This window comes from Magnolia sinica, chromosome 4 (genome assembly GCF_029962835.1).
Source record: "Magnolia sinica isolate HGM2019 chromosome 4, MsV1, whole genome shotgun sequence".
Classification (NCBI taxonomy): domain Eukaryota; kingdom Viridiplantae; phylum Streptophyta; class Magnoliopsida; order Magnoliales; family Magnoliaceae; genus Magnolia; species Magnolia sinica.
The window spans coordinates 114,328,024-114,342,764 of NC_080576.1; the positions used below are offsets into that span (position 1 = coordinate 114,328,024).

Genomic DNA, 14,741 nt, shown 5'->3' on the forward strand with positions numbered 1-14,741 from the left:
TGGGTCGTATAGTACCCATACGCAGGCTAGTTGGGTTCAGCTCTTGCAGGATCCAGGTCCTTTCTGGTCCAGGTCTAGTTCTTAAAGACCCGGACCCAGATCCGGTTGGGTTCTGTTACCCATCGGGTCTTTGAATCTAGGCTTTAGAGTTGGGCTTGAGACAGGTAAGAGCATGAAATGGTTCAGTCCACCCCACGGATGGAATAGATTGCAGGCACATGTACCACTTTGACACGTACACGGTGTGTGAATGGGTCTCTTACATGCTTATGGCTCAGGGAACCTTATTTCTTTTTAGAATTATCAATGTGCATTAAATGTATACAATTATAATATTAAATCTAACTGGATATGACCTGGACCCAACCAGACTTGACCTAACCTGACTTTATCCGGGTCCATAACATGGACCCAACCCAAACTTGACTAGACCCAATTTTTTAACCAGGTCCAAAAGGTGAGACCTGAACCCAACCCAATTTCTTAACAGGTCCAAAAGATGGAATCCAGACCCATTTAAAATTAGGTTGGGTCCATCGAGTACCCATGGATCTGGGTTGCACTGACAGCCCTATGGGCCAAGCATGTAAGGAGTCCAGAATCTTAACCTTCTTCCCCTATTTGTAATTTCATTCAGCATATGAATTTACTTCACTTAGAATGCAAAATCTTTTAGAGGACTATATCAAACTCATGATCAAACTATTCCAAAACAGTTACGTAAGGGGTTGGAACGGCTGTAACAGAAAAATCAACATGTGATGGCCTCGTAACAGTCCGTTACAAGACTGGAATAAGTTTGAAAAAAAAACAAAGAGCTCCATAACTGTAATGGAGGTGACCATTATGGCCACTGTAACATTATGGAATACCTTCTTGGGTTTTCCTGAACGCTAACTCTAAAACAATAATGTGACTGTTAAAGTTTACCCTGATGCCCACAATGGCAAGGAAAATTAGGTCATCTTCAGGTAACTTCCACTGTTCTCACTGCTCTTCATCCATCGGATCATTTTTCATATCATACATTGTGTATGCAAAGGTGACACAACGCAGGGAGAGTGATGCCATATCTTCAATAGCTTTCTTACATTCGGATGCCTGAAAACAGATAACAATTCAATGAATAAATAACAACTACTTTTACATAGTGTTCAAAATATTGGTATCATGTAACGTATCACACCCTTGGGATATGGACATATGTCAGTTATCGCATGGAATATATTGGTTGTATCGCGTAATGTATCGCTATTGTTGGAAACATGGGGAAACATTGGGAAATCGGTCGAATTTTTCAATGAGACTTTAGTGATTGTTAAAAAATACACCAATACATACTTATAAATTAAAACATTATAAAAAAAATAAGTGCACATAATAGTTTTCTTTGTATGGGGTTCTAATCTATGCATTGTCTAATTGAATTGATGCAAGTATATTTAAAGTCTATTTATATAATTTATAAATGAAAGAGAATGTATAGAAACATTAGTAATATATTTAAAAGCAAAAAAAAAATCACTAGATTAGGTTACATACATGTTTGATTTTTTGTTTGGACATAAAGATTGCAACCGATTCGTGAGAAACTGAAAAATTTTGATTTTTTTATCAAATTTTCACAACTTTGCTCATTTCCTTCAAATCTCAAAATTGAAGCTCTCAAGCATGAAAAATCATGAATTTATAACAATTTGATACAAATTTAACATGATTCATGGAAGAAGAAAAAATGATGGGAAATTGAACATGCTCACCAGATCAAACATGTGGGATATATCCTACTACTTGTGCGTTTCATATCACATAGGTGGGATATAAGATATATCATGTGATATATTGGGCGATATTGTCAATTAAAATACTGCTTTTATGTGGAAAGTACTTTATGGATTGCAAATAAATTGAAAGTTTTTTTCTAAACCTTATGTTCATTTATTTGGTGCACCAAACCATTCTGATCAAGCCATCTTGTGCATGAGGATAAGACTATTTCAGCAGCTCCTTTCCAATGTATATGGACTTCAGGGCCTCCCTGCACTCATGTGAAATGAAGGGGTAGAGTTGCGTCCGGCATGAGAAACCACAACAAGATAGTAGATAATTTCCATAAGCAGGTGTTTGGTAGTCACACCAAATTTCTTGAAAATTTTCACCAAATTAGACTGATTAAGTTTGAAATTTCATGATATTTGGTGCAACAAAACGCGCCCTAAAATATCAGATGTAAGTCCAAAAGGCAAAGGCTATTTAACATGTGTGATTTGAAAGGTATAGATCCAGTGCAAATTACTGATGTAGAACTTGAATGGTCTGGATTTCTTGGTCCATCACCCCATCCACGGTGTGGCCCACCATACGAATGGTCTGGATTTCTCATATGTGGGCCCCACCAGCCCCAACAAAAAGTGTCTATCTCGAGCTGTGTACTCCGCGGATGGACCATTCAACCCGTCCGACAGATGCACACCAGCGTTGTTATTAGATGACCCCAAAAAATGGAAGATCCAGTTATAAAAGGTGGGCCTATCTATAAAAAATAATGTAAACCGTTCAAAATTATTCCAATGCAAAAGTAGCCCATCTGATGATCTGATTGACCTGATATTTTGGTCATGTCATAACCATGGTGTGATGAATATGATTGACGGGTTGGATGTTATACACGCCCTACGTGATTACGTGGGCCCCACAAGTCTCCGGTTTCAAAAGAGGATATTTTTGTAATTTCATGCCTTGAAAGGCACCATCCAGTAATTTCAAATTCTAGAGATATTATTTAGTAATATATATAGATTCCTTAGGAATTTTGCGGTAAAATTCCTAATTTCGTTACCAACCGTAACAAAGGTGTGCTTTCGTAACTACTAACGAAGTGGAAAAACTCGTACATTTTACGGACACGTTAAGTCAATCCAGACCGTTGAAATCGTGCTCCTGATGGAGAAAAACCCTGAAATGGTATACCTAGGACAATCCCAACAGTAAATTCAGTTGTCTCCAAGTGAACTGTTAAAAAGAACTGTTAAAATCAGGTGGCAGACTTCATGACGGCCGGGATCAAAAGAAATCAGGCTGGAAAGCTCTATCTAGAGCAAAAATGGCCTAAACGTGAATTATAGTTTCCCACTATAAATAGTAATTTTTACTATTTCAGGAAAGTTTCTAGTTTGAATTGAATCAGGAGAACACGGCCTCTTTTGCTCATATAAGGCCATCAGGTACACTGTAATTCAGTTTTCAATTCGATAATATTAATTTTATTTCTTGTTTTAGTGATATTTCTTTCCTTACGGATTCAAGGATTATCCTTGGGAAGAAGATGATGATCCCATCTTTTATCCACACACCCGCTATGCCAATTATAGAATGGAAATGAAATGAATACCACTAGCAATGCAACGCCGCCACTCTTTTTCTCGGAGTTGAAAGGGAAGAAATGAAGGACTGAAGTCTTTGACCGTTCCCTGTCAAAATTCATCTTAAGCTGTGAAGGGGACACAAGTAGCCCGGATCAGTATTAAACAGGCAAAGATGGAGGAAAATAGTAAAGCAGTCATGCCAAACTGGGTCCCTACCCATGGCTCAGTGGTATACTCACAAGAGTTTCAACACAGAGGTGATTTAGTTGAGACTTAATCATAGCAAGTCGCTCGATTCATTGATGGTTTGTATGTTGCGATCCAAGATTAGGTTTAGATGTAACCTATTTAGACGATAAATGAAGCGATCAAACTGGCCACCTGAGTCCCATCTCACAGCTTGAACAATCTATATGCGGGCTTATTATGCTAATAGTGTAGCTACTACGGGCTCTTCACAAGGAGCACCACCGGTCAAAGGGAAAGAACCTGTAAGGGGCGTCCTTAACCTTCTACACCCGTAAGCTGAAAGTCGGGGAGCGGACAAGCGAGACCCCAAAGAGCAGTAACCACTGTTGCCGATCCAAGCAGGATCTCGAATCCTTACGATCGGCCAAGTCTAGACCATGATTACCGATGTGGCCAAACGCGTATCCTCGACATCAAGTGGTACTGAAGCATTGAAAATACAAAAAATAAAAAAGACTTAGGGATTGATGAAGTAGAACAACCATGAATGATGAAGTGGATAGAGTAATTGAGTTTTGCAAGATCACGGTGAATCTCTAGTAATGAGGATGCTATTGTATAAACCAAAGGAGGTGCACCCACAATGACATAACATATTTCGAATAAGGAGTACAATGATTTAGAGAGTTTTTTTTTCTTTAAAGTCATGGTGGAAAAGTTGTGGTTGAAAGCGAAAAAACATCCCTCCCCATACATAATCAGTTGGATTAAGAAGGTCAGCAAGATGAAGGTAATTGAACAATGTATTATTTCTTTTTCAAAATTTTAAATATTATTAGGACCAAATAGTATGTGATGTAGTTGACATAGAGGTTTGTCATATATTACTCGGTCAGCTGTGACAATCAGATCATGACACTACTTATAGTGGATGAGATAATGTATACATCTTCATCGAGGATGACAAAAAATCATACTTACTACTCCTATGGACTTAGATGAGCAACTCGAAACTTCTAAAGTGGAGAGGCGTTCTCTCTTAACCATATAAGACTTTGTAGAGTAGAGAGAGATGAGAAAAGTCTATGCATTGGTTGTAAAGGGTGAAGAGGTAGAACCCATGATTATTCTTGAGAAACTAAAACCGTTGTTGCGTGAATTTAAGGCAATTTGGCCCAATGAACTTCCCGACAGGTTACCTCCCATGCGGGATATGCAACACCATATTGACCTTATTTAAGGGACTAACTTATCTAATTATCCTTATTATCAGATAAGTCCGAAAGAGTACAATATTTTACAAGGATAAGTGGGGAGATTGATCTGTAAGAGTCTATTGACACCTGAGAAGGATGGGAGTTAGTGCATGTGTATCGACAATCAAGTAATAAATAAAATAACTGTAAAATATAGGTTCATATACCATGACTGAATGATATGTTGGATATGTTAGGGGGAGTGAAACTATTTTCCAAATTAGATTTGAAGAGTGACTACCATCAGATCCGTGTTTGGCCGGGTGATGAATGGAAGACAACATTTAAGACCAAGGAGGGTCTATATGAATAGATAAACATGCCATTTGGACTCTCGAATGCGCCTAGTACATTTATAAGGGTGATAAAATAGATTCTTAAATCATTCATTAGGCGATTCATGGTGGTTTATTTCGATGATATATTAATATACAGTTAGAGCAAAGCAGACCATGTGGGGGCACTCTAACAGGTGCTTTAAGTGCTCGTAGAGAGCAAGTTGTACCTTAATATAAAGAAGTGTAGCCTTTTGACTGAGAGCTCTTGTTTTGGGGCTTTGTTTTGACGTTTACGGGCATTCACGTAAATGAAGAGAAGGTGAAAGCTATCAGAGAATGATCGATTTCGACGAACATTCATGAAGTGTGCAGTTTTCACAGGTTGTCGACAATCTATTGTTGGTTCATAAGGAACTTTAGTACCATCATGGCATCGATCACTGATTGCATGAAGAAGAGACATTTTCAGTGGAATGACGAGTTTAATAGAAGTTTTACAGTAATTAAACATAAGTTATCTACTGACCTGGTTCTTATACTTTTCAGCTTTGATAAATTATTTGAAGTTGAATGCGATGCTTTGTATGTGGGTATTGGGGGTGTTGTCTCAAGAGGGTAGGTCGGTAGTCTTATATAGTGAGAAACTTAACGATGCTTGTAAGAAATAATTGACATATGAGCTAGAATTGTACGCGGTGGTTTATGCTTTATGGCATTGGAGACATTATTTGATTTAGCAGGAATTCGTACTCTATATGGACCACCAAGCCCTGAAGTCTATTAATAGTTAGGATAATGTTAACCGCGTGCATGCTAAGTAGATTTCTTTCTTTTAAGAGTTTCTATTCGTATTGAAGCTTAAGGCCCGAAAGTAGAAAAAGGTGGCTAATGCACTTAGCCGATGTGCAACCTTGTTATTTATCATGAGCAACGAAGTTGTCGGATTCAAATACCTCAAGGACCTATATACTAATGATTTCATTCTTCTTCTTTTTCTTCTTCTTCTTCTTCTTCTTCGTCCTTATTATTATTTTTTTTACACACATATTCACACCACATTAGTATTTCATGACAATTGGTACTCGAACCAATGACCTCGTGTTAAAACTCTTGTGAGTCTACCACCGAAGTTGAAACCCATGACCTTGGGTCGAACACATGGCGTTGGCTGAATTCAGAAATTGATCATTTACCCTTCAACCATCCACTGAAATGTACACCAATGATACAGATAGGTGATCAAGTAATGTCTCTTTTGCTTGACCGACGAGTCCGACAATTGGGCTCCGTCCCAATTATTTTATTGTCATTTATACAAAATTTCAATCCTTGCGTATCAAACACGGCACTGCCAGTGTATGGAAGTTTTCCTATTGTAGTTGACTTGACTAGTACCATTACTTCTTAGACCTTGCGGCCGTGGTAGATACGTAATGACTCTGGCTTTTATTATTTTTGTGTTAGTTGTTACTCTACATGTTCATCCAAGGCACTTCGAAATGGTACACGTGCCATGCATTAACTCAACTTAAACCAGCTAAATTGTGGAACCTGCTGTTGCCAGCTTATAATCTAACAATCAGATTGGTAGCACAAATTTATTTTCTGATTCGTCAACACTTGTATTGAGATATTGTCATTTGATATTTTCATTATCATTTTGAACTGTCCAATAAATGTCAATTAATCTTATATTTAGATAATCAAATATGTATATTTTTTTGGTTCACGATACATCTAAACTATAAGACACAATTTGAACAGTTAATTTGTGTGGGCCCCACCATGAGGTCGAGCTGTGTGGGCCCCACCACGATGTATGTCGAACATCAACACCGTGGCCGATCATATTGACTGCAGTAATTTTGTGATGATGTCTATATGGCGACGAGGTTACGTGGCGGCTCCCTAGTCATTGATCTTAATGGTGTCAGGTCAAGTGTAAACACTTTGATACCAAAGCTTTGACTGATGACCTCCAAACAGATGATTTACCAAACAAATATAGATCAAATTCAATGTAATGAATGATCGTTACAATATTCCCACGTGTTAATGCTATACACATGTGAGGGATACATGCCACATAGTCAAGATGTCCAGAAATCCATATAGTAGGGCTGTCAATGGTCAGGCTGGCCCATCGAGCTTTTTGGCTTGGCCACCCTCGGGCTAGGCCCTAAGGCCGGGCTGAGGCTTTAAACTTAACTTTGCTTTTTAAATGGGCCTAGCTTAGATAACGTACAACAGCCTGGCCCGATTTTGGCCCATAAAGGTTTAGGAAGTGCCATTTTGTAATATACTAAAATCAATTTTTCTTCCGGCGAATCCAACCCATTTCCTCTCTCTCTCCCGCTCATTGACGTTCCTTCTTAGACAGTCCATCCATTAGGTGGGCAACATATTTTCATTGCACATGGATCATTTTTATGATTTTTCTTACTGGCCACTTTTAGAATTCATCTGCAGCTCACCCGACAAGTGCGGTATGCCTAGGACTTGGACCCGACCCATTTAGTAAGGCAGGCCGAACTTTCGGATACGGAGGACCGGGTCTGGGTTGGTTCAAGTAATCGAGGAAAAGAAATCCGGCCATTTATTTCATCTGTGGGGTCCGGCCATAGGAAGACTCGGACTATCTTCCAATCTAGGGATCCTAGAACTAGACTCATTTACGGTGAGGCCCATCAGATCAATTGGCTGGATCATCTAACCATGGACCCCACATGCATATAGAACTGAAGACACAAGGACATAACGCATATATCATCGCTTTGCTAAGCACACATGTGTGTACAAAGCAGGCCAACACATCTGGTATTGATGACGGGTGCAATATCTAAGCCATCCATCAGGTTGTCATGATCGTGCAGATGTCCTTACTTAAAAAATAAATCCAATCTGTTCAGCAGATGGGCCACAATGTTAGAAATAGTTGGACGGGTAAGAAAACTTCAACAAATTTTCTTTCAGCCCCATGCTTGTTTTGTCAACGACCTGAATCTTAGGCAATTGCATGTAAATTATTATAGCACAATGATGATTAGATTGGATCTTGTTTCAATGGAAGCCAATTGCGTCCTGCTGCAGTCGCATGGACGGAAAATCAGTCCAGGTAGGGGCTTTGTGGGGCCCACCTTGATGTATGGGTTTTATCTACGCCGTCCATCCATATTTACATATCGTTTTAGGTTACTAGCCCAAAAATGAGTTAGACCCAAGGCTTAAGTAGACCACATCACTGAAGGAAACAATGATAATGACGCCTACTGTTGATACATTACTATAGCCCACCCAAATATCAGTTTAATCCAAAACTTCTGTTGCCCCTAACTAGTTTTTAATCGTGAGCGTTCAATCCCCACTTTGTGGTCCACTTGAGCTTTAGATCTGATCTATACATCATGGTGGGATCCACAAAGCCCTTGCATGGACCGAATATTCTATCCAAGCGTGGCAGGATGCAAACGCTTTCTTGTATCAATGTGCCATAGCTAGGATATAAGCTGCGTCATACACACCCGATCAATAGCTCAGGTAGTAGGCTGAGTGCAGATACTCTCGTTTCAATGGTGAGGTCTTGGTATGGATCCCCAAGCGGGATGTGGTGCGGCTAACAGTGTGGTGTGGTGTGTACTAACAATCGGATGTGTGTACAAGCCTCCCTCAAAAAAAGTCAACCCTCCAAAACACCCTCTTTATCTAGAGAAATTGTCTTCATTGGTGGGTTTATCCAAAATGGAGATTTGGAGATTGCTTGGAAGATTTTTGACGATATGCCTGAGAGAAGCTTTGCTTCAGAGGCTATCAGGTTGTTTGAACGGATAGAAAGCGAAGGAATCAAGCAGAATGATGTCACATTTTTGGGTTTGTGTATGCTTGCTGTCACGGTGGGATTGAAGGAACAAGCAGTGGAGTTCTTCAAGCTGATGACAGAGAAGTATGAATTGCAGCCTAGATTGGAGCATTACACTTGCTTGGTTGATCTTTTAGGATGTTCAGGCTGCCTGGATGAAGCAGAAGCTCTGAGTTGGCAATGCAACGTTTAATGTGGAACGTTGGCAATGCGCCCTACCTCATAGATGACTGACAGAATGATATATATTTCCACCTAACCAATTGAACCATTTTTCTTGCCTTTAATTGCTCAAGAATCTCAACAATCACTTTGATCGAACTGGACAACTGGACCATTTTATTTTTAACCATTCATTCGTCAATCATGTAGAGATATCTGGACCATGCTACCAGTACTACATCAATACATAGCAGGTGGCTTCCACCTTTTATTAAAAAAAAAAAAATTAAAAAAAAAAATGCTACCAGTACTACAACCTCCAGTATGGGATCACGCGACCAAGATAATTAGCCACTTCATATTTATACTCTTTCTTCCGTGACATGACTATTTTTAGGTAGGAAAATCGTTTCTTACAAAAACATTATCTGACAATACAATATACCCTTTTCTAAGCATCTGTATGGGAGATAAAGGAATACAAATCTGAAAACCTAAATAAAACTCATCATGCAACTTGCCAAGCCTAAGTTGTTGTTTGTTTTTGGTTTTTTGGTTGGGGACTACAGCACTTGTAAATTTTATTGATGTCCAAACAAAAACCATTTACATCTCTGAAGGGGTGCCAAACCGACTAACCACCCCACTACACAACCATTACACGAAGCAAACACAACCAAAACAACAGAGGAGGCCAAAACACAGAACCAACTAAACACAACCCAACACCATGTTACGTCATCGGATTGGGACAGCCACTGGATGCATACAAACTTTGCTTAACCGCCAGCAGGATGAGCAACTTAACCCTCACACATGTATCTTCCATTCAATAACCAACCACAACTTGTTAATAATAACTATGCGTGATAAGACAAACCTTGGCCCAATAATCATGGGCCATTTTTCTCATCTCAGTGAATCTCAACCCCAAGATATAAGTCCCTGATTGCATGAATTTCTTTGGTAATATCTCTCATTTGCATCCTCTCATTTGGAGATTCTACAGAACATGCGATGCCAATTTTGGCCATAGAAGCCACACATTCCCGTGCTTTAGTTCTTGCAATGCGAAGTTGTTCTCCATTGTTCAGACCTTGAACTTCTTCTAAGAGAAGTTGTGGGTCTACAATCTCCATCACTCGATCTGGTAAAGCCATCTTAACAAATTGGTGGAGGCTTAGACCGTCTTTAAACATGCCATCAGTTGGACTTTTTCCTGTGAACATCTCTAAAAGAAGGATAGCGTAACTGTAGACATCTCCACATGTAGTCGCCTTTCCGCCCATTCCATACTCTGTCATTTACACACCTCAAAATTTCGAGATATCAAGGTTTCATTCCAACATTTAAACAAAAATAGGAATTAGTTTTTGACGTAAAAGAAGTGACAATCAATACAAGCATAGGAATCAATTATCTTATTAATTTAAAACTTTTGAGGCGTGAAGTTATCAAGGTATAACTAATAAATGAGCCCTACTACAAGAAAAAGAAAAACTTTGCAACTCAATGAAAAACAATTAGTACTAATTACTCATCTGGCAATCTTGCATGCTCAACCGTTGGATGCATTTTTAGTTGAAATCTATCATATGTAAAATTGGAAAAATTACTAAAAAGAATCTGCCATCCTGCAATCCTTCATTCTTAGTGAGAGTTTCTTTCCGATTACCATTGCAGCTGCTCTAGCAGTGGTAATGGACAAAATGATTTATTTTGACAGTTTTAGGACATGTTTGGTAGCTGCTGAAAAATGGGTTCATCTCAATTTAGTTAATCGGAACTATGCATTAGAGATTGATTATTTTGGTAACGATTAACAATAATTATCATAGCCAACAAATTATATAATCTCCAATACATAATTAATATTAACCAAAATGAGCTAGATGAACTCATTTTTCAGTGGCTATTGAACAGGCACCCCATTTTGTTGTTACTGTTGTTGTTGTGGTTTATGAGAAAGTTTTGTCGTCGTTGTTGTTTTTTATGAGAAAGGATTCAGCTCTCTCAGAGCAACCGTGGTTGTAGTTGCATTGAAACACTAGGATAGTCCAATAGATTGATCCAGACTGTCCATTAGGTAATTTACCTATTTCATAGGCTAGGGTGAAAAAGTCACAACCATTGGACCTCATTTTGTAAGCCATTCATATTTGGAAGACATGAATGGGATAGTTAAAATTGCCTGATAAAAGTGATTCCTTGGTACCATAACTGATCCACGATGGGTTTCACTACGATAGCAACTATAACAACAGTAGCAACAACACAAGCAACAAAAAGAAGTGACAATGAAAGCTTCATATTTAAGAATTTTTGCAAAGCATTTAAAAATATAAAAGAAGGAAGAAAAAGCGTGAAATTGTTACCTGGAGGAATATAGCCAACAGATCCCTTGATCCCAGTTGAGCTGGTTTGATCTTGAGAGGTATTACTGGCAGCATTAGAAAGGAACCTTGCTAATCCGAAATCACCCACGTGGGCGCACATGTCATCATCCAGTAGAATATTGCTTGGTTTTAGATCGCGATGAACGACTGGTGTGCCGCAATGGTGATGAAGATACTCCAATGCAGAGGCGACATCAATGGCTATATCTAGTCTTTGAATAAGGTTCAAGCTCTGCATTTCATATTCGCCATGTACACTTGGATGCAACCACTTCTCTAGACTCCCATTAGGCATGTACTCAAATACTAGTGCTTTGAAATCATTACCATTAAAATCAATGCTTGAGCAAGCAGTTATGATTTTAACCAGATTCCGATGCCGGATATTTCTCAATGCTTCACATTCAGCCATGAAACTTCTAGAAGCTCCACGTTGATGACAATTGAAAACTTTCACTGCAACAAGTGTTTCATCGCCATTTAGAATTCCTTTGTATACAGAACCATAACTTCCCATTCCAATCAAATTGTCCGAAGAGAACCCTCCAGTCGCTTTAAAGAGATCCGCAAAGGAAACATTTAAAAACTGGCCCTCCAATAAAGATGCAGGCAAAGGCTTCTTGTTGGCCTTTCTTCTCGCCCGATAAAGAGTGGCAAAGAGAAAGGATAAAAGAATCAAACCTAAAACTGCACCGACCACAGAGAATATTACTATAAGAGACGTCGACCTTCCATTTTTCTTAGGAGCTTTCTCCGGGCATGCTAGCAGCTGTAATTGTGGGATACCTCCACAAAGCTTGATGTTTCCAAGGATCGAAAATGCGCTTGAATTTTTGAAAAATCCTTGAGTTGGGACTGGGCCGTCAAGATCATTCGAAGACAAATCCATATACTGCAAAAATGGAAATTTCTCCAGAACTTGTGGAATTTGGCCAGACAAGTTATTATGAGAAAGATTTAACAGTAGAATACTTTGTAAGTTGCCCAAAGATAGAGGAATGACACCCTGAAATAAGTTATTGCTCAAATTAAAGACTTCTAGGCTTGGACAATTGCCTAGCATGCTCGGAATTTCGCCTATCAATTTGTTGCGGGCAACATCCAAATGTTGAAGTTGTTTTAACTGACCAACTTCGGACGGTAAAAATCCGATCAAAGAATTCTCACCTAGATGAAGTTCAACAAGAGAAGGAATACTTAGAACTTCTTTGGGTATGGTACTGTTAAGCTCATTTCTATCGAGGGATACTATTTGAAGAAGACTGCAGTTTCCAAGACTCGAAGGGATACTTCCTTGCAAACGATTTTCACTTAAAGAGAGCATAGCCAATCCAGTGATGTTGCCGATGGAGGATGGGATTTGTCCTGAGAGTTTATTTCCATACAAATACAAGCCCTGCAAATTTCGAAGCTTCCCAATACCAATAGGAATGGTACCCATGACAGAGCTCTCATGTATCTCTAGACTATTTAAGCTCAAGAGATTGCTTATATATGTTGGGATGCTTCCAGATATGGGGCTTCCTCCTAACCCTAACATTGTTAGGTGGGTAGAAAGATTGCCGATGGTGGCTGGCAGTGTTCCTCTCAGCTGATTATCAGTTACAAGTAATGCTTCCAAAAGGCTACAATTATTCAAAGAAGTGAGGAAACTCAAGTCCTTATCTCCTTCTCCACCTCCAAGCTCATTAGCAGCTAAATTTAGGATACGGAGATGCTGTAGACTTCCCAAGTTCACAGGCACGGGTCCACTAAAATCATTTAAAGCAAAATCAACACAAGTAATTCCTGAAGCATTGGGTAGTGAAACCGGTATTGGACCTGTAAATGTGTTATTTCCCAGGAAAAGACCTCCAAGATTATGAAGGGTGTCACCTATATTGGGTGGAATGTTTCCGTGAAGGTGGTTAGCAGACACGGAGAAATAAATGATGGATGAGAGGTTGTAAAGCGATGGTGGGATCATACCGGACAGATTATTGAAAGAGACCCGAAGAAATTGTAGCTTCAGTAGCCGTCCTAAATCATCTGGAATGCTTCCATCCAAATTGTTGTAATGGAGATAGAGAGAAACAAGAGATGAGAGGTTCCCGAATGGTGGTGGGATGTTGCCGATGAGATTGTTATGACCAAGCTTCAGTAACTTAAGCTTTGACAGAGAGCTAAGGTGGACGGGAATTCTCCCTGAGAGCTTGTTTCGATTTAAAATGATGAATCTGATTTCTGAGCAGTGGAACAGGTCATCGGGGATTCTTCCTTGCAGCACATTACTGCTCAGATCAAGATAACGGAGCCGGAAGAGCCGGCCTATTTCCCGTGGGATTTCTCCATGGAAGCTGTTGCTCGAGAGGTTTATACTTCTGAGGAAGGTGAGGTTTGCCATGTGAGGTGATATGGGCCCTACCAATTTACTGGACACAAGATTCAAGGCGGTGACCCTTTGAGGATGCCGACGACCACCGCATGTGACTCCTTTCCAATCGCAGAAATGGAAGGAATCGTTCCATGTGTTGAAGACTCGGAAAGGATCGTTGGATATCCGTTCCTTGAATGCGATCAAGGCGAGTCTATCTGTCTCGTTTCCTAACGCAGGGAACCCGATTCCTATGCAGTTCATGCATGGAAGATGGGAGGCAAGGAGTATTAATGACCAAAATGCCTTTGGAGGTAAGAGTCCAAGCACCATCCTTCGTTCCATTGAGAGGGATACTGAACAAGAAAAGAAAACAAACGTCAGTGGCATCTGGTGACGCGTTACCTTCGTGTATTTATAAGCGGAATTGGATTTGCCTCGTTCGCGACTTAGAATGCTGCATCTGAGATGGTTCGATGTTTTTAATCGTCCGTGTTCTGGATACTACGCTAGTTGAGCTGTTACATTATAGTCAACACTTGGAAATATATTAATCTTTGATTTTTGTAGTTGAATTTTCTTTTCTTTTTCTTTTTTCTTTTTTCTTTTTTTTTTTTTTCTTGAAAAGGTGGGAGTGCAGATTTTTGTAGTTGAATACAATCAATTGAAAACTCTCTTTTCATTTTTAAATTTTTTTATTTTTATTTTTTATTATAAATACATCCACCGATATTGACGGTGAAAGTCACAAGGAGACCGTGGACTAGAAAATCCAATAACTCACACGTATTGAAATGCACAACCTAAACCCTGGATTGGCGTATTTATTGAAATGGACGATAAAAAGAAACCTTTTGTTGGCTCTTTTTATAACCGTTCATTCTTT

General features: G+C 39.3%; 1 protein-coding gene and 1 pseudogene across 1 annotated transcript; both read right to left on the minus strand.

The window, feature by feature from the left end:
* LOC131244309 (calcium-transporting ATPase 5, plasma membrane-type-like) overlaps positions 1-3,486 on the minus strand; it is a 29,015-nt pseudogene extending 25,529 nt beyond the window's left edge.
* A 6,186-nt stretch (positions 3,487-9,672) lies between these two features.
* On the minus strand, positions 9,673-14,188 carry LOC131244310 (putative receptor-like protein kinase At3g47110). Its single transcript, XM_058243940.1, has 2 exons — positions 11,482-14,188; positions 9,673-10,403 (listed from the first exon to the last, which is right to left on the minus strand). Exons 1-2 carry the CDS (start codon positions 14,186-14,188, stop codon positions 10,021-10,023), a joined length of 3,090 nt encoding a protein of 1,029 aa, XP_058099923.1. The 3' UTR covers positions 9,673-10,020.
* Positions 14,189-14,741: the final 553 nt, after the last annotated feature.